At 40.7% G+C, this 21,374-nt stretch overlaps 1 protein-coding gene across 3 annotated transcripts in view; it reads right to left on the minus strand.

Moving 5' to 3' along the window:
- The window catches only part of LOC125311500 (serine/threonine-protein kinase 32C-like), a 284,135-nt gene that overhangs the window by 11,635 nt on the left and 251,126 nt on the right, over positions 1-21,374 (minus strand). Inside the window, exon 12 of one of the 3 annotated variants that reach the window (XM_048269622.1) lies at positions 18,244-18,323. The exons of the other annotated variants lie outside the window; for them this stretch is intronic. Coding sequence (XP_048125579.1) covers positions 18,287-18,323 — 37 coding nt within the window. The 3' untranslated portion in view covers positions 18,244-18,286. Of the gene's footprint in view, positions 1-18,243; positions 18,324-21,374 lie in introns of those variants that run through there. 3 annotated transcript variants of the gene reach the window in all.

Below are 21,374 nucleotides of genomic sequence, written 5' to 3' on the forward strand. Positions count from 1 at the left end.
AACATGCTATTTTTGCATTTTCATGCACTATATTACCTTCAGGAAATGCTTTTCTACTTCTTATTCTTCTTCTTACACACTTAATGCAGCTTCAACCGTTTAACGTAGAAACTTCATTCAAACTATGTTACGTAGGTCTAAAGGCCCGTACACACCAAGTCCGATTCTTCGGACGAAATATTCGCACGAAATTACGCAGGCTATTAAACACATGTATTCTTATTAGTCTGTACACACTGAGGACGAAATTCGTTGCGATGAGAAACTTTCGCAATGGTCTCGTTTCATGCGAAATTTCGCATGCAAAAAAGAGCTGTTGACCAATCAAATAATGATTTCGCAGAGTTCTAATATGATGAAACAAATATAGAACGTCACTGAAGAAAAGGCTAAAAAATGGGTGAACAACTAATCAATCTTGTTTGTCAGTACCCCGTCCTATATGACAAAAGCCACCAAGATTATATAGATGTCAACCTCAAGGACAACATCTGGACGAAAATAGCAGAAGAACTGGGACATGACGATGGTAATGGTTGCCTAGCAATAACATACAAGTTGCCTCCTATGCTAGTTAACTAGCTAGGTTACAATAGCCAACTTAAACCAACCTGAAGTAATGTCCTGGCTATTGTTTCTGTTAATATTAAATTAAACCACAATATAGCTATGCATTTCCAGTTATCTCGTTACATTGCGAGATCGTGAGATACACCACTGATTTCTGTGCTGCAAAAATGTAGGCATCTAGCAGCTATAACGTTAGCTGATGATCCTCAAAACTAGCGATTTGTCTGCTCGAGGCTCGAGCTCCCTGACCATTTCTCCTTGCAAGATGTTGTTTTATTATGCTTTCAGTCTCAGAAGTGAAGAAACTGTGGCGCAACCTTAGAGACACGTACATGCGGAATAAGAAAGAGAACCCAGGAACAAGTGGACAGGCAAGCAAAAAAAAGAAAATTTATGGATGCCATGTCATTCATTGAGTCGTCACTTGAACATAGAAGGTATCTCATGTTATGTTCTTTAACAACCAACCACTTGTTTGTAATGTTTACTCTAATTTATGTTATGTCATGGCCCCTTTGTTATTTTTTTTTCAGTCGCTATGGATGATTTCTCGAATCATCATTAACGTTTGCACAACATTTAGGTTTAATAAGTTTGCAGTATTGCACCAGTAGAGGGCGCTCGCATTACAGAAATCAAGCCTGTTCCAGTAGCCTTAAATCCTGCACTCTTTATTTTGTGCAGAACCAAACACTTCTGAGTATGTAATTTGGCTACAGTTAACTTAAGCACAGATTATTCCTACGCCAGGGTTATTAGTGAAATACAATTAAATTTTCATCATTTTCTAAGGGCATGTTTTGGGATTAATTGCTCATGTATTTTTGACACAGGGTTTCAAGTAACATTCAGGTTGAAGAGAGAGAGGAGTCAGACATTGTGGACGTAGACGTTGTACAGACAGAAGGTGATGACTGTCAACCAACCCCTAAACGAAAGCGTAGCCAGGGTGCCACTGGTAGCAGCTTTATGGAGAGGTACTTGGAGAGGAAAGAGACAAGAGAGAAAGAGAGGGAGAAAGTACGTGAAGAGGAGAGAGACGCGATTTTTTTTGTTTTTGGCTAGCTTGGCTCCAGCTCTGAGGATGCTACCTGCAGAGAAACAGTCACTGGTTAAGATGAGGTTCCAACAAATTCTGCACGAGGCAGAATTTGGCCAGATGACCAGTATGCAACCACAGATTTTCAACGCTGGGCAGACACACATTTATGGGGAACATCACACATTTTCACAACCAGCCAACACATACATGAATGTGTGATTAAATAAATGAATGAGTTGAGAGTAAAATATTGTCATGTGAAATAATTTTCTGATCTTATTTATACTGTTACTGTTAATTGTGACTTGGGTTAGAGCATGGCAACATGACAGGAAGACCACTTGCAGATTGCATACAATAAGCACATTTATTACACAAAGAAATAAATTATTAACAAATCAAATATGAAGTATGCAACGGTGCATGATCACAGCAAGCCACGGCGCACTTTGTAATATTGGCTGCGTGTTTCCCCTGCAGGAGAGGAGAAATAGCGGCATAGTGTGTCCCGATTGTGCATGGCTAGGACAGGTCCACGGTTCCCTCGTAGAGGTGGGATGGGCTGCAAAGCAGGGCCCACAGCTACATCACCTTCCTCATGTTGCTCATCCTCTGCTGCTGCCTGGCCTGCATCTTGCCGTAGGTAGTTGCAGAGGACACATGTGGCCTTGATCACCTGCAGTAACAAAGAATAAGGTGTAATCAGTAAACTTGTCTAATGACCAACAAACATCTATTTTATTTTTAACTGATATACTGTGCAATATTTTACCTGGTCTACTGTATCCGGTGCCACCCACAATCGCCGTTGGTATATCTCCCATCTCTGTGTTAAAATACCAAAGGCATTTTCCACCATCCGGCGGGTACTGGAGAGGCGGTAGTTAAAGATTCGCTGGTCTTCTGGTAAGCGTCTCCCTGGATATGGCTTCATGATGTACGTCCTCAGAGGGAATGCATCATCTGCCACTATCACATAGGGCAGATCTCCCAATTCTGGGGCACCAGGTAAGGCAGCAGGTGGAGGGACATGCAGTGTGCCTGCCTCAAGGCTTTTGCCTAGATTAGAATGGGCAAAAATTCCTCCATCGCTGTTGCTACCAAACGCTCCCACATCCACAGCAATGAAATTGTAGTTGTCATCAACTAGGGCTAGCAAAACCACTGAAAATGTGCCCTTGTAATTAAAGAATGATGATCCAGATCCAGCAGGCTTCTGGATACAGTGGGTCCCAGTTAAGTTTGGACGGGTTCCTTCAGGAATCACGCACCCCATTTTCTCAGCAGAAATGGCACAAACTGCAGTTGACACAAACAACCACAAGGTGTCACTTTGGAGTTCTGCCACTACTATTTTTGATAATGACTTGACTTACTGCTTCCATGATGCATTTTCCAAGTCAGTAGAACAATCAGAGAAAGCTGAGCCATTACCAAACATATATGATAATACAAGTGAGTATTATATATATGAGCGTGAGTTTATATATCTTATACCCTATTTGCCACGGTTACTTATAGATTTGATAGTGTAACGATAAGCACATGAGACTTTCAGCGGGGGCACGGGAACTTAAATTGATCACGGTAGTTTAAGCTTACACTTGACAAAACATTCTAATATGAAAATGTAGATGCAATTGTTGTAAGATGGTGCAGCTCCTTTAAGAAAGCACCGTGTGCAGGGATGGAGAGAGAGAAAGCGAGAGGGGATATGTGTTAGAACTTAGATGCGTGTGGAAAGTGCTGTTGAGACTGGAGCCAGTCATATTCAAAATAATGCAAAAATAAATCCATGAGATAAAACCAATTATCCTCATTCATTGCAACCGCAAGAGCATGCCTGCTTGCCCGACGCTCAAACGAAAAAAGATATCAAAGCACCTTTTGCGTTTGAATGTAGCACGAATTTAAACAGCTTGACAAATGATTTAGCTAATTGATTATAGCCTGTACAGCAATTGTTGAACATTTACCTGTATCCCCTGTTAAAGTGTTCGCCTTTGTTACACTATTTGGTTTCATGATGTAGCCTATGATAAACACCATATGGCCAAATATGTGACTCAGCTAATGTTATAGGCTATACAATTTCCCCTCTTAAAGACAAGCTGGTGTACCTTATTAGACTAGGCTACTATTAAAATGCACCGGCCGGTAGCCTTGGCTATGTGTAAAGTAAGCTATCGCATGATTTCATGCACGTAAGTTCATGCATCTGTCAAGTTCAGACAGGGCCTCGCACCCCTTGCGACGGCCCTGCAGCCCTCCTAAGACAGCGAGGAAAAAGTTAAAATACACGATAAACCCGGGAAAAGTTGACAGGTTTGTTTCGGTCCCAGTGATTATTTGTGAAATTGTGCAAACGACAGCCTTTTCAAGGCATTTCAAGGAAGGAGTCGTAGCATGCAAGCTCCCAAATTGACCCAGTAGACAGAAGGCATCAATAGCCTAAATTGTTGGGACTGGGGAGGGTCATGCGTTTTTTCTCAATCACTTTGGAGGGTCATAGAAAAATGTCTTGCTGTGTGCGCCTGGAAAGACAATAAGATGCTTTCTGAATAGCACAGCGAAGATGGCTCTGGTCATCCCATACCCTTCCACCACTTCCTGTAGCCTACCATTATGACTTTGCCGTTTTGGGACATTAAGCTTTATCACGTTAAGCCCCCCTCCCCCACCCCCTTCTTTCACAAGCAGTGGCGCACAAAGTAACACTTTTTGGTAGACAAAGGAGGGTTCTCCGCGCTTCTGTCGTTTGGCCTCAATCCGGTGCAACCAGGCCAGGACAGATATTTTAGAGCAGGGGTGTCAAACTCATTTTCATAGAGGGCCACATCATTGAATTTATAGGTTACTGAGGGCCACATAATCGGCGAACATGTGCATGGTGCAACCATGAAATCGGTATTGCAGTATGGCTTATTCAAAATTGGTGTGTAATGGTCCACCACTTTAAAACAATGTGGCTGAAATAAAAAGCAAACAGCCTACAACAGTAACATTTTCAAATGCAACTTATAGGCCTACAGTATTAGTTAACAACTGATCAATATGCATTCATGGACTGACATTGATGAGAATAAACTGCAGTCAATAATGTGCATAACAATGTCCATAACACATATCACCACTAAAATTAACTGTGGCTAAGAAAGGTACTGTGTGTGTGTGTGTGTGTGTGTGTGTGTGTGTGTGTGTGTGAGAGAGAGAGAGAGCTATGGTAGCCTACGTACACCCACCCACCCCCACCCCCGCAAAAACAAATTCACGCGTGTACAATATTTGTCCGTTTCCCGGTTTTAGGTCCGTGCATTGCAAAAAAAGTAGCCTACATAGCATAACAATATCCACATGCAATAATACAACAACAACGTCTACGATGACCTATTCATTTGGACAAATTGATACAGCCCTATAGCTAAAGTTACCTTTAGTTTTGTTCTAGCGTACGGTGACGTCTGGCTTCAGCTGTAATCTAACGTTCTGACAATTGCCTACCTTGTTCTTGCCCATCTGGAATAACTCCTCTAGCTTTGCTGTCTCCATCCTTTCTGTTTTCGTTGTTTAAACTTGTGATATCCATAACTAGTGAATTAGCCCAACATTGTGTGCTGATAACCATATATAGATAGCCGAGTAAAAGAAAACAACAAGTAGCCTAGTTATGTGCCTGCGTGCGTATTCTGTCTTTAAAGTTTAATAATGTTCTGCACCTTTTACTAAAGAATAAAGAAAATTAAGAAGACATCTGAGCTGCACCGGCGTCTCTCCTTCTCTCTAACACTTTTTGGCTTTGGCTAAATATTTCTAAAATCATTTGAGTTTCACTAGTCACATGTTTTAACAAGCAACACTTCTTATTGAACTAATAACAGACGTGTGTCGAAAATTTACTTTATTTTCCATACGAAGAAATAACATATGCAGAGTCTACCAAGGTCAATCTTGCCAAAAAAGCCCTCAAACCTGAAAACAGGCAAAAGTGCAAAAAATCACAAAACTAACTAAACTAACACGCGCATATTTTTGTATTGCAATCATTGTAGCCTACAGTTGTAACAGCGCGTAACAGTCGTTTTACTCCCATTATCGCTCATTATAAAGAACGTTTAACGTGTCCCAAAAACGGCTATCAATTAATCACCAAACGTCTTATAAACAAGTATTGCCAGGAGCAACACCTTGCAAAAAATGATAACAATAGGCCTAGGCCTTTATATGGCTCTGCTCCTGCCTAGATTTGAACTCAGAACTGCCTGAAAGTTGCAGACCTGTTCTGGATATACGTGCATTAACCCACTCGACCGTCAGACAACGCTTTCTGCTTCGAGTAGCCTATTGGGTAGGAATGTAGCCTACACTGGTTGCTGTGGCACAGTCTTGAGTGACCGAATTCGTTTTCCTTTGTCATATGAATGCTGTCATTTTGTTAACATTACTGTTAAGGAGATGCTGTAGGCAAAGGCTATATTTCAACCTTGTTAGTGTAGTAAAAAAAAATCAGAACTATTCACAAGGTTTCTGGGCAGCATATTTATGTTCTGTTAGCAAGCGAACTTCTCATGACTACCAACAAAGTAGCCTACTGCCAGCTATAGCAACCACCTCAAGTCCCCTAGCAACAGCCTAGCAACCACTTCCAAAGTTACAACCTAGCAACCAATATAGCAACCAACAAGTTTAACCTAGCAACCAGCATAGCAACCAGCATAGCAACCACCACAACTTACCTAGCAACAGCCTAGCAACCACCTCATGTACCCTAGCAACAGCCTAGCAACCATGTAAAATACCCTAGCAACAGCCTAGCAACCACTTTCACAGTTATAACCTAGCAACCGATATAGCAACCAATAAGTTTAACCTAGCAACCAACATAGCAACAGCCTAGCAACCACCCCATGTACCCTAGCAACAGCTTAGCAACCATGTCAAATACCCTAGCAACAACCTAGCAACCATTTCCACAGTTACAACCTAGCAACCAACATAGCAACCAATGAGTTTAACCAAGCAACCAGCATAGCAACCACCACAACTAACCTAGCAACTGCCTAGCAACCACCTCATGTACCCTAGCAACAGCCTAGCAACCATGTAAAATACCCTAGCAACAGCCTAGCAACCACTTTCACAGTTATAACCTAGCAACCGATATAGCAACCAATAAGTTTAACCTAGCAACCAGCATAGCAACCACCACAACTAACATAGCAACAGCCTAGCAACCACCCCATGTACCCTAGCAACAGCTTAGCAACCATGTCAAATACCCTAGCAACAACCTAGCAACCATTTCCACAGTTACAACCTAGCAACCAACATAGCAACCAATGAGTTTAACCTAGCAACCAGCATAGCAACCACCACAACTAACCTAGCAACTGCCTAGCAACCGCCTCATGTACCCTAGCAACAGCCTAGCAACCATGTCAAATACCCAAGCAACCACCACAACTTCAACCTAGCAACCACCATAGCAACCAACAGGATTACCTAAGCAACCAGCATAGCAACCACTTAATTTGGCATAAAACCAACATATTTACCCTAGCAACACTATTGCAACTATATCTGTATTATTTGTTTTTACTCTGTATGATATTTTACATCATAGTCTTTGCATTTTCATGCACTGTATTTCCTTCAGGAAATGCTTTTATAGTTATTATTCTTCTTCTAACGCAGCTAATGCAGCTTCAACCGCTTAACGTAGAAACTTCATTCAAACATTGACGCGTAGGTCTTAATTAGGACATGTGGGCTTTGTATTTTTCATCTTTGTAACTTTTCTACTTTTTAAACTATTAATTAAAAACTATTAATTTCCCCATTGACTTAACATTGCCCTTTATGACATCACAGCAATTAGAATCTTCTGCCAGGTGGCCAGGCAAATAAACTGTAACCATTCCAAAAATGATCACCATATGTTGTCAGAGTGAGGAAACACGATGAATTGAAGTAATGGCTTATTTGACAACATTACTCTAACCCGTGAAACCCGTAAAACCCATGAAAAAAAATCAGTTCGGGCGGAATCTCTTGGAATTTTCGTTTATGTTTTGAACGATTAATTCTAGAATAGCGTATTAATAATGGGCCAGCGCGTCCTCCTATTTGGGTTGCCAAATTAGCAAAGGCGAACTGTCAACAGCTGTCAGTTGTAGTCATGAACACCTACAAGAGGCAGGCAAATTTCCAAAATTAAAACAAGAAACAAATTAAGTGGACATCGGAGGAGCTTCCTGAGATGGTGACGTCTTCGTCAAACGAAGAATATCAAGTCTGACGCAGAGCTGGCCATATTTCTCCACAACAGGTAGCCTATGCTAAACTTAATCTGCATCGCTAACTTCAGCTAAATATGTTACGTTGGTTAGAGAGGTATTTTTTGTTTTCACTGTTTCCGTAATGTGTAGCTGGGTCATGGTTGGAGAAACGTTAAAGCAGCTGCAGGTCAACTAACGTTAGCTAAGTTTTCATTACATCTGGCAACCCAGAAGAGGCTCGCGTCTGGTAGTCTTGAGAACGTTCACTAGTGTTTTGATTTTGGCCAACAGAACGTTCGGTAACAATCCTACAAATCGCACCTTTAAGCATACAGTATCATTCTATTAAGACTACATATTCTGTTCAACTGTTTCCTCTGTCCACAACTGTTTCAAAATAAAAGTCCTCGCTACAATAATTCCCTATTAAATAATTTAACCATTTAAACTATCCACCTATTTAACTGTTCAGTCATTCCAACTATAATAAACCTCATCTACCTAGCAAATAATTTAACCATTTAAACTATCTACCTATTTAACTGCCCAGTCATTCCAACTATATTAAACCTCATCTACCTAGCAAATAACTTAACCTTTTAAACTATCCACCTATTTAATTGTTCAGTCATTCCAACTATATTGAACCTCATCTACCTAGCAAATAACTTAACCTTTTAAACTATCCACCTATTTAATTGTTCAGTCATTCCAACTATATTAAACCTCATCTACCTAGTTCAGTCATTCCAACTATATTAAACCTCATCTACCTAGCAAATAACTTAACCTTTTAAACTATCCACCTATTTAATTGTTCAGTCATTCCAACTATATTAAACCTCATCTACCTAGCAAATAATCTAACCTTTTAAACTATCTACCTATTTAACTGTTCAGTCATTCCAACTATGTTAAACCTCATCTAAGCTACCTAGTTCAGTCAATCCAACTATATTAAACCTCATCTGCCTAGCAAATAATTTAACCTTTTAAACTATCCACCTATTTAACTGTTCAGTCATTCCAACTATAAACCTCATCTAACCTAGTTCAGTCAATCCAACTATATTAAACCTCATCTGCCTAGCAAATGAATTTAACCTCATCACACTGGTCATTCCAACTATATTAACCCTTAAAGGAGTACCGTCACACTGGTGTGACGGGAATGTTGAGAAATGAACGTTCTAAAGAATATCTGGGTACCTTAGAACCTTCAATTGTTGTGGAACTTAGAACGTTCAAAAACCTACACCTTTAAGGGTTAAACCTCATCTACCTAGTTCAGTCATTCCAACTATATTAAACATCATCTACCTCACAAATAATTTAACAATTTAAACTATCCACCTATTTAACTGTTCAGTCATTCCAACTATATTAAATCTCATCTACCTAACAACCAATATAGCAACCACCTCAAGTACCCTAGCAACAGCCTAGCAACCACTTCCACAGTTTCAACCTAGCAACCAATGAGTTTAACCTAGCAACCAGCATAGCAACCACCACAACTAACCTAGCAACAGCCTAGCAACCACCTCATGTACCCTAGCAACAGCCTAGCAACCATGTCAAATACCCTAGCAACAGCCTAGCAACCACTTCCACAGTTACAACCTAGCAACCAACATAGCAACCAATGAGTCTAACCTAGCAACCAGCATAGCAACCACCACAAGTAACCTAGCATCAGCCTAGCAACCATGTCAGATACCCTAGCAACAGCCTAGCAACCACCACAACTTCAACCTAGCAACCACCATAGCAACCAACATGATTACCTAAGCAACCAGCATAGCAACCACTTAATTTGGCATAACAACCAACATATTTATCCTAGCAACACTATTGCAACTATATCTGCATTATTTGTTTTTACTGTTGTATGATATTTTACATCATATTCTTTGCATTTTCATGCACTGTATTTCCTTCAGGAAATGCTTTTATAGCTTGGATAGCTCTTGTACTACATATTCTTCTACTGATGATGATGATGATTATGATGTTGATCTAAATGAAACAGTCGTGAGGGACAAGATCACTGTCACTGCCGAAGTTCGCACTGGTGCTGTTGGTGCTGCTACGGACACCATTTCAGTAGCAGAAGCTTTGGGTGCAAACGAAACCAGTACGTGAGTAGCCCTAACACAATACCTAGCACTAGGCTACAGTTATCAGTGACGACCCTGCGTTATGGCCAGACACCGTAAGAGATGCAGAGCTAGTTGAAATCGTTAAAAAAGGCCCTGTGCAATTAAGAACTTTGAATTCCCCAAAAATGCAGATAAACCACCCAGAAGATTCACGGTTGAACATTATTACATGACCATGAAAAATGGAGAAAAAATAAACAGAAAATGGCTAGTTTATTCGGTCAGTGCAGACGCTGTTTATTGTTTTGGATGTCGGCTTTTTGGAAGATCAAACACCTCACTTAGTTCGCACGCACACTCTCTCTCTCTCTCTCTCTCTCTCTCTCTTACACTCTATTCTCCCTCTCTGTGTACACAGCCTACACAGACAGACTCTCATACATAGCTACAAAGAGTATATTCACACACAGAGACCCCAAACCCCTAGCCTTCTCTCTCTCACACACACACACACTCACACACACCATTCATAATTGTAATAGCCTACTTTCAAACGTTTTTACTAATGTTTTTTGATTGTCATCTTTGGCAATAAATATTTGTTGTATTTGAGTATGTCTCAGCATCCCATTATTACAGAAAAAAAGTGTGTTTTAGTTTTAGGGTTGTGGTGTGTGTGTGTGTGTGTGTGTGTGTGTGGGGGGCCTCGGGATCTTTTGCCTTGGGCCTCAAAGTGTCCAGGTCTGCCCCTGGAGAGAGATGCACATTTCATCAGTCATTACTTTGAGTTTGTCAGCTAAACATGACAACATTAAGGTACATTGTACATTCTGTACTGGTGACAAAGTGCTGTCTAGCTAGACGTCACAAGTCTCCCGAAGTTTTGGGAGTCTCCCACATATTGATAGCGGCTTCCTGATGCCCACAAATTACATAAAATCTCCCGGAACCTAGAGCGAACAAGAGCACGGAAGCCAGATCGGACTTCAAATCGCGTGTGCATATGAGTTTAACGCGCACACAATGAAGAGGGAGAGAGAAAGGAGTGGTGCGTTTGTGCCTGAAGCGGCATCCAAGACAGAGAGCATCCTGGTCTGTTTTGCTAAATCAACCAATCAGTTTTCAGTGTAAGTGTGCTTATATCTCTTTTCTCCCAAACTTAATTAATCAGTTCAGTCAGTGTATCTAGGAACAGGAGCGTCATGGCAGCGTCAGTGCCCCTCAAAAAGGAAGATTTAAGACCCATTTCACATCAGACTACACAAAAGTGTACCCAATTGTCTCATAAGATTAAAACATAATGATAGTCTTGCACACTGCACTGTTTGTAACAGCGACTTTAGCATTGTTCACAGCGGGTTAAATGATTGCAAAAGACTTGTTGAGGTGAGTTTAACAAGTGTAATTTCATTTGCATATTACTCAGGCCTATACAAGATGGCTAATTGCCAAGGCTACATGAAAAAAAAAAATCTACAAAAAAAATCTACATATTTTACTATAACAATATATGTAGGCCTTCCTTATTTTGGTGTTGGTATTATTGAACAAACATCTGAATTTCAGTATCTAAGTAGGTTAGGTTGGGATTTATGCTATACATGGCTGACATTACTGTTAAAATGCACTTCCAGTATAGTGAGTATTGGCAAAACCGGTTATCATTTTTATGTTGAGGCGGTGGGGGTGTTGTCGGCAGCTGCTGAAAGTAACTAATAAAGTAACTTGTAATCTAACTTAGTTACTTTTAAAATCAAGTAATCAGTAAAGTAACTAATTTACTTTTTAAATGAGTAATCAGTAATCAGATTACTTTTTCAAGGTAACTGTGGCAACACTGGTAGCAAGCACGCATTTTCACATCAAAGCCACTACGCCACTACGACCTTTTACTTAAAACTAGGCAAAAAGGAGCAGACATCCAACTTCTCCGGAAACCTCCTTGAGCATGTACAGCGGGGGAAATAAGTATTGAACACCTTAACATTTTTTTCAGTAAGTATACTTCCACTATTTGCATGAAATTTTCACCAGACATTAACTTAGATAATCCACCTATATAAAAAAATCCAAACACTAAAGTCCATATGTAGAGTTATGTGTAATACTGAAGAATGACACAGGAAAAAAGTATTGAACACGTCTGCTGAAATTTCTTAAATACTTAATGACAGCTTCAAGGCATTTCCTGTATGACGAAACTATGCTGGTGTGAGTTTGGCCCATTCTTTTAAACAGATAGTCCTTTAATATTGAAGATTCCAGGGGTCCCTCTTGTGAATCCTGATCTTTAGTTAATTGTTCAAGTTTTGAAGTGCATCTGTAACCAGTTGCACTAATGTTTTGCAACAATAAGGTTGCAATGGTCTTGGGAGAGCTCTTTGCTTTTACCCATCATGAAATGTTTCTTGTGTGACTAACTACTTATAGATTCCAGTTTGTTCCTTGCCATTCCTTGCCTTTGTGTACTGCTTTTTCTTAGTGTGTTCAATACGTTTTCCCTGTGCCCATGGGCGGACTGGCCATCTGGCATACCCGGCATTTTCCCAGTGGGCCGACGCACCTTTTGGGCCGATAGAATAGGCTATAATTTAAGCATTTTGGCCAACGATCGGCCCAAAGGAAGGACAATCAGCGGCCCATTGGTTAGATTTCAATATTGACACTGGACTGATCCAATAACAGCTCACGTCAGGCCCCACCCCTCCCATTTTGGCTCAGAGCCAGGATTCTGTGAGCGTATCAAAAGTTAATCGAAGTTGCCTACACAAAATTGCGGCGGGTGCCGGTAGTGACCATTTTGCAAAATTAACACCAATGTAGAAGCTTCAAAAATACAATATTGCAAGTAGGCTAGCATATGTCAGCAACATGTTGAAGTTGGTGGAGTTTGAATGAGGATGTAAGCAAGCATACAGAGCAAGGGACAGTGGGCAGGTGGAGAGTGCGAGCCTAGTTTAAGCTACATGATAAGAACTCTACTATCTAGACACTTTAGATGATTATGATGACTTATTAATTGCGATAATGTATATTATATGATTATATTATATGGTAGCCTACTGATAACATAGTAATTCCGTGCTGTGATTATAATAACAAATAGCGCAACTTAAATTTTCTAAATGAATGATTTGCAAACCCGACGTTAATTGTTGGTCAGATTGATCAGTTTCTGTCAGATGCCCAAAATTCAACATCGATGGCATGAGTGGTGGTTGGTCTCTCAAAGTAGAGAAGGGTTCTATCTTGGAAGGGTTATCATGGTAAAGAAGGGCTAAAAGACTGTAGACTGACGGAAATGTAGTTTACAAAACGTCACGTCATGCACAAGCCTACTAAGCTACAGTATAGGCCTACGATAGGCTACTGGAAGACACTAAAGATAATTAGTTCATGTAGCTGTACTGTTCCAAAATGTACCAGCAATGTAGGTAGGTAGTATAGCCTACAGGAATAAAATATTTCCAGCAACAGCCCTGTTTATTTTGTGTTGTTTCAGTTGTCCCACAGTGGTAACTGGTATAAATTACATTAATGTCTAAACAATCTGGGTAATTTAACTCTTTACACATAGGCTTCAGTAATTTTTGGTGCTGCTGTCAATTGTAGCCCATATAATAATTTTAAATGATACTTTGAATTCAAGCAGAAACTCTTCTTTAATAATTGCTTGTTAGCCTACTTGAATATGGAGATCATATGCTCCATGCCAACCTCTGATCAGTCAGAGAGATAACCAATGAGGCCTACATCACTCTCCATGACAGCTAAAAATATATGCATATTTAAGGGTAATGCAAAGATTTTGTATTTAATTAGGTGTGCCCGACTGATTTGAGGGCCACTTGGGCCAAATATGCCTGGGCCGATTTTTGGTCCCAGTCCGCCCCTGCCTGTGCCATTCCACTTTTTTACTCATAACTCTACTTTTAGACATTAATGTTTGGATTTTTACTAATGTCCAGTGAAAATTTCATGTGAGTAGCCTCACTGGAAGTATACTTACTGAAAAAAAATGTTGACATGTTCAATACTTATTTTCCCCGCTGTAAATTAGAATCTCCCGCAAATCTATTTCATGCAAGGATGAAATACAGAGAGAAAGTGACAAGTGAGAATGACAGGCAAAGCATAGTGGCCTCTCCTAATGATATTTTGTCTTCATCCAATGGTGGGCTAAATGAAAGACTTGATGAGGTGAGTTTAATAATGATCACTTGCAAATTTGCGCTCCCCCAGCTTTTTTCGAAACTAAAAATATTCCAAAATATTCCACTGAGTGCGATTGTAAATGCACCAAATTTATCCATTCATCAAGTAAAGCCTGATATAGACATGAACTGAACAATACTAGTTAGATATTATCCTGACTGTCATCAGGGCACCGTTTATTTTAACAATATCATCGCGCTATATCATTGGTATGAAAGAATATATTTATTATTATTATCTGAGGTGGCGGAACTGCGTTCATCCCTGTCCCCCCCCCCACACTTTAACTCCTGCCTGTAGCACCCTGCAAGAAGAAAATAATAAATTCAAGCCATTTACTCTGTTTCTTGATCCCTCTGCCCTGGTCAAATGACATTGAAGGGTTTGTTTACTATTAGTTTGTTTACTATTTGTTTACTACCAGAAGAATATTGTTGTAGTGACGTCATGGTAATTTTTCGTATATATGGCGAACCTGTGGCTCTTCTTGTGCGGCTCAGCTGATGTTCTCTTTTCTTTTCCTTGGATTTAAGAGTTTTCTATTTTTGAAATATATTTCTGATGAATCAAAATGCATTTCATTATTTCACTGTAGGCCTAGGCCTACTGCCAAAAGTTAGGCTATGCTTAAGTTAAAAATTATTTTACTGTCATGTGATGGATCTAGCCCAAGAAGAAACATAAGCAGGAAACCGTAGCCTAATATAAGGAGGAACACAGGCCTTTCTACCAAATGTTTGTCTTTTTGTCGCATAATCTTTCTGGTAAAACTGTCAAGGTGTCTGTAACCAAAATAACACTGTAAAAAACATGTTCTACACATTAGTTTGGTACTTGGTATGCCAGACTTAACTGTTGCATACAGCTTCAAAAACCTGAACATTTCCCAAGAGTTTCCCAATGCCACTGACCTCCACAAGTAGGCTACAAGGTTAAGGTAGGCTATTTATTTTTGTTCATTTTCTTTTCGAAAATTAACAGAGCACTTGATGGTCACATTGGCACCATATTAGCTGGAACACTTCAACATTGCTCATTCAATCATTCAGTGACAGGGAATTTGTTATGTGTCAGACATTGTTGTTGCTACACTCGCTCCTGAAAATGGTAGTTTGTAGCATCTGTCACATGTCCCGCTTTATATGAAAAAGAGAAGAGCTATTTAGACAATAACCCTATGGGCTGTATTTTGGGCACCTGCGCATGGCGTAAAGTTTGTTATTCACCCGCAAAGTTTAATTCGGTATTTTGCACGTTTATTTTTTAAACATTGTGCCCAGGGGTGTGGCAATTAACAACCTAGGGAGGGGCCTGGCGCGTTGTCTAAAAATCACTATCGTACACCACCTAAACCTGGTCAGAAGTCAATGGCGAGTTGTTCATATGCTATTTTAAGAGCGCATGTCAACAGGCATATTGGCAGGTGCACGCACCATCCTTCTATCATTCATGAACGCACACCAGCGCACGTCCATGCAAAGCATTACAAATTGCACGATTACAATGGGAAACATAATTAGAATAAAGATATTACGAAATTCTGTACATCTCATGATGAGTAGTTATTCACCATCATTTGCAAATTGGTAATGACGCTTAAAAGTGATTAGGGGAGAGGCAAGAGACACGTATGGAGCACAGCTGAAGACGCACTGTCACTAGATATAAGCAACTCCTCTGCAGGATAAATGTTGTTTTTTCAGTCATTTGAGCAACATTAGGGTAAGTGTTGCTTTTTCCAGCCTATGTTTTCGGTGGTAACCCATTGTCCGTCAATAGTGAAAGTAACTGCATAAAACTGTCTTGTCGTTGTCTGACTCCTTGGTGAAGTTAGTTTCACTTTGCCAATGAGTTCAAATAATAGACAAGTGCAAATGCGAGAAGGCTATGCTAGGTTTTAGTAAAGCATGGTTTAAGAATGACTATTCCATATGGTCTTGCAAGTAGCCTCCTTCAAAAGCGCTGTTGAATGCCAAAATACCGATGCATTTATTTGACATATCGCGCTTTGCGCCGTTAAAGGGAATGAGAGATGTCATTCTCATTGGTTTAAAATGATGTTACGCCCCAAACACACCCATATGACTGATTAAAAAACATAGGAACACCTTTGTTGCGCCATCGCGCCCACTTTTGATAACGAAAACCCCTCCCAATGTGAACTGGACATCCTACTAAATTTGAATAGACTTTTGACGAGTGACGATGCACTTTAGAATGTCATGATAGGGCCCTATGTCTCATTAGGCCTACAGTATAAGTTGCTGTTGCTGTTGTAGTGTGGGCATCTTTTTTGTTGTGCGGCTCTTTTGAGTGTTTTTTTGGCTCTTCATGCTGGACTGGTTGGCCACCCTTGGCCTATAGCCTCTCTCACTGAACTTGGCTCTCAAATGTTGCATTGCTTGGCAACGGGAGATGCCAAGGCTAAGATTTTAACTATTTAAGTGGGCGGAGGTAGCCTGGGAGAACCCAGATGAACCTGTTAGCAAATATGAATTTGGTCAGTCTGGCAAGGAGGCCATTGACACCCATTCCAGTTTTCCAAAAACCTATGAACCAATTACAATCCCTTATCTGGCATGGGGCGGGCTTTATATGATGACAGATAGAGCAGTGTGTTCAATACAACCAATGGCTGCACTAATGGCCAGGGCCGCGTTAACCTATTGGGCAGCATGGGCTGCAGACCAGGGCCTCGGCCACTGATATCAAACTTTTGAATGGAGTTGTCTTAAACCTGTAAGTAGCTTGTCTTACAAGGATACAACGATTGGATTTGTCACTTACATAGAGATACAGTACTTTGTAAAACATGTAGTGAAATGGCATTTAGCTGCTCAACTTTCTTGTGCAGAGGTATTACTGACCATTTATAAGTATACAGTAAAGAAAAAAGATTTAGAAAAGTTTAAGAACTTAATAGATTGAGAAAGAGGATAAAAAATTGTGTGGCAAGTCTCTGATGCTGCGTTCGGCAGAACATACCCCTCTCTGTACAGCACTGCAGACACGAGCTGTACAGTTCCCATACCAGGTGATGATGCTACCTGTTAGAACACTCTCCACTGCTGAAGAGTACTGAACACTGGTGTGCTGTTTTTAACAGTTGAGAAGTTAACAAATCCCCTCAATTAGCACCTGAACTTATTTCAACTAATAAATGCAATGAGCATCTTTCTTCAAAGGTAAGTGATCAAATCAGACCAAATATATCTTCTCAAATACTAACTCAACATCTGGAACTTCCAGTTCCAAAGGGAGGGAAGCCTAACTTGACTTAAGAGTTTAGATTGGACTATGAAACTATGGAAAGAACGGTACAGAATCTCAACTCTTCCACATAGCTTAGACACTCTGCCTACCAATTTCTTTAAAACTTTTTTTGGTAACACTTAAGAATAATGTATGGTAGTAAAGCATGTATATTACATTAGTTAATATAATAAGAATTAGTCTGTTGTGGAAGGCATTCAGCTAATTTCAGGTTCCGGAGAAGATTTCTACGTTGGCAATGGAGGTAATCATAAGGACATCAAAATGGGTTGTTGGATGTGAAAAACTGCAGAATGGCACTCGGCTACCTCCCATCCGAGCTTACATGGATGACATGACAACACTGACAACAACGGCTCTGTGTACCCATCGATTGTTAGCCAAGTTGAATGACAGTCTGAAATGGGCAAGGATGAAAGGGAAACCTAGAAAATGTAGAAGTGTATCTATTAAGAAGGGGAAGCTCGTGGAAGAAAAGTTTTACATTGATAAAGAGGTGATTCTACCTATTGTGGAAAAACCTGTAAAGAGTTTAGGCAGGTGGTACAATTCCACATTGAGTGACCGAGAACAGGTTGTGGAGCTTAAACAATTAATTATTGAGGCTACCCATTCCATCGATAAAACCTTCTTGCCTGGCAAGCTTAAGTTGTGGTGCTTACAGTTTGGGCTCTTGCTACACATCAAGTGGCCCACATCAAGGAAATGGCTTGGGGTGCGTTGTCTAAGTACTTCAGCATTATTTGGAAAGGGAATGTTGGAATTACCAATGATCAGCTTGGTGCTAGACCAGCTTAGAGATGCCTTTTTCACAGTCCAAGGATCCAGTCATCAGGAACGCTGCCCCTGCAATTAAAACAGGTCGAAAGTGGAGTCCACGAGAAGCAGTGAATCATGCTCAAGGTGCACTGCAACATCAGGATATTGTTGGGCAGGTGCAGAATAGAAAGGGAATGGAAGAGCTGGGCTTGGACTTGGTACCAGTTGCAAAGCATTGGGCAAGTCCACAGCACAAGAGAAGATACAGATGATGACCAGCTTGGTTCATGAACAGAGCAAACTAAACGTTCCAACAGTGGAATCTCAAGTGAACCAAAGACAATGGATGAACTGGCATGGTGTTGAGAAGAGAAAAATCATCTGGAAGGAGCTATGAGCCATGGATGCTAACCAAATTAAATTTATTGTAGGAGCCACTTATGATGTTCTCCACAGAACCTCAGTCAATGGGTGGGTGAAGACGCAAGCTGTAAGCTATGAATGGGGCATGACTCTATATAGCATATTCTTTCTGGTGGTAAAACCAGCCTGACCCAAGGTCGCTACACCTGGAGACATAATCAGGTTTTAAAATTACTGTGGGTTAGCTTGAGAACAAGAGAGTTGAGATTAATTCTATGTCAGTGTAGCCAGTTGCATTCTGGCTCTGTCTCCTCCTGCTTCCCTTACACACTGGTCTCTGCTAACGAAGGGGGCGGGGCAGGCACGTAGCTTATCCATTCATTCAGATCCTGGTATTAGGCCATGGTATAAAGGAGCCTAGTAGGTCGGACTATCTTCCTCTCTGTCTCTCTGTCGGTTTGTCCCTGGGTTTCACGCAGGAGCCTATCGCCAGGTATGTTGCAATTTGGCTGCATTGGTCAAGCTATTCATGCCTAGTCTTAATACTTTACCCTTTCCATCTGTAGCTCTGCGTCTCCCTTACTCTGCCGTGGCTGTATGGAACCTGACCTGTCCGTAGCATTAGATAACTCTCCCCTGCAGGTATGCATTTCAAAATATTTATTATCTCCCTTTATTAGCCTTACGAAGTCTTAATTGCTCTTTGTTTATGTATGCCTGCAGCTTATGACGACGGCACGGCATGTCTGTTTAAGCGTTCTTTAGGCCTACTAGCTAATCAGTGACTACAAGTGTTGGTATGTATGAATCCAGAATGTTGTAGCTTTTTGTGTGGCATTTGATACACTGCAGATATAAATGTTGACTATTTATGTTACAGGTAGCATGGCTTCGTTAAGTTTGCTTGTTTAGTGCGGTCACGCTGCTGTCTTGTCCATAGTATTAGTTTTCACTCATTTTTGTGTTTACGTCATCACAGCTCCTCCGCGTCGCGGTAGTTGACCTGTTTGCGCTGCTCTTTGTGTTTGTTTGGGATTTCCCAGGCGGGTTGGTTTGTTTGTTTGCTGGTCTGTTTTGCTTTTACTTTTGCGTGTGTAACCATTTTTTTTAGTTTGTAGTGTATCTGCATGCCTAGCCTCTATCACAGCGAGGATTATTTCCCTGGCTCAATAGCTTTACATCCACCGTTTACATCTCTAATTTGTATAACCTACAAGCTGGTGTTTGTGGTTACTGTGCATCTTTTGATCAGTTTATGTGTTAGCAGGCCTGTGGGTTATCTTCGGCGGGGGGTAGCTAGTCACCTGGTGGCGGGCTTGTGAACTTCACTTTGGAGTGTACTATGGAATGTCGGTGGTGGCTTGCTGTGACAGGGGTGTAACACTTTTCTGCAGTGAGAGTGCACGTGTGGACACCTTCCCTGATAGTCTGCTTCACCCCATCCAGGTAAGCCCCGCCTGCCAGTATAATTTTCTGTTTCATTTTTGTGCGTGCACCAATTCTGCGTGTGTTAGAATTGGTTTTGCTACTTAACTAATGTCATGCATCCTACACGACAGTAAAAGATACAATAAGAACACGATAATAAAGTAGATTTTTATATTTTTCTAACCCCTGCCAGTTATTTTCAGTTCCAGCAGCATATCACACCACACTCCCCTCTCCCCCTCCCCAACAGTGCTTTCAATAAACAGACATTTGGTTTGATTGGAATTCACGTGTCTGCCTTCTTGTATTTGAACCTGTGCATATTGATGACTAAACTGGTATCAGGATACTTGGTGTATTGTTCTGGGGTCCCTGGGCATTAGGTCCAGGGTGGCGTAGTCGACACAAACACTTTCCACGATTGATCCGGTCACATCAGGAAATGACAGGGGCTGTAGAAATTTGCTTGTGCATGAGGAGCAGAAAAGTAGCCATAGGGCAAATACAAGCAATGCAAGAAAACAGGGCAAAGCACAAGAATGGAAAAAACTTCTGGTGGATGTTGGAAGGCAACTGCAAGTTCCACATTGTATTGTCGTGATTACAAACTATTCCCTTTGAAGATGTGATTGAGGAACCCTTTGAAAGGAAGAAATCAAAGTATGGAGATAGGTGCTAGAGGCTTTGTTGCGAAGTCAGACACAACCCTTCTGCTAGACTGGTTTTCGAGAACGGTCATTGAAAGGAGCTGTAAAACAGTTATTGGATACTGCTGAAAAAGTCACAGACTGAGACAGGTGCTCACAGACTACTCGGGATCATGTTGTAGCCGGAATTGACTTTGTTGTTTTGTAGTAGTTGAGTTTGTAGTAGATGTAGTTTTTAGTAGTTGCAGTTTGTAGTAGATGTAGTTTTTAGTAGTTGCAGTTTGTAGTAGTTGTAGTTGGGTATGTTGCTGATAAGATCATAAATGGCCACAGCAACAAAGAGGAATGACTGAAGTATTTCTGATATTGCTTGGTATGTTTATGTTACTGGGATGCCAGATACCACTGGTGAGCCTTCTGGAGGTGTCGTGGGCCTACATCAATGAAATGCCTATGAAGGAAGGTGTCTGTTTGATAACCCCATTGAAATGCTCTTGAAAGCTACTCTGTTCGTGATGTTTTTGTTTGTGATTTGTTAGTGATTTTGATTTTGACAGTAAATAGACTTGGTTGTTGACTGGCCACTGTGTGAAATCCCCAACCTATAGCACTAGGAATTTAACTGTGTATATTTGAAATGAACTAACTATGAATACATTACTGAATATTTATATCAAAACCAACCAGGGGTCCGTTAACC

The sequence above is a fragment of the Alosa alosa genome, chromosome 18, assembly GCF_017589495.1.
Source record: "Alosa alosa isolate M-15738 ecotype Scorff River chromosome 18, AALO_Geno_1.1, whole genome shotgun sequence".
NCBI classification, from domain to species: domain Eukaryota; kingdom Metazoa; phylum Chordata; class Actinopteri; order Clupeiformes; family Clupeidae; genus Alosa; species Alosa alosa.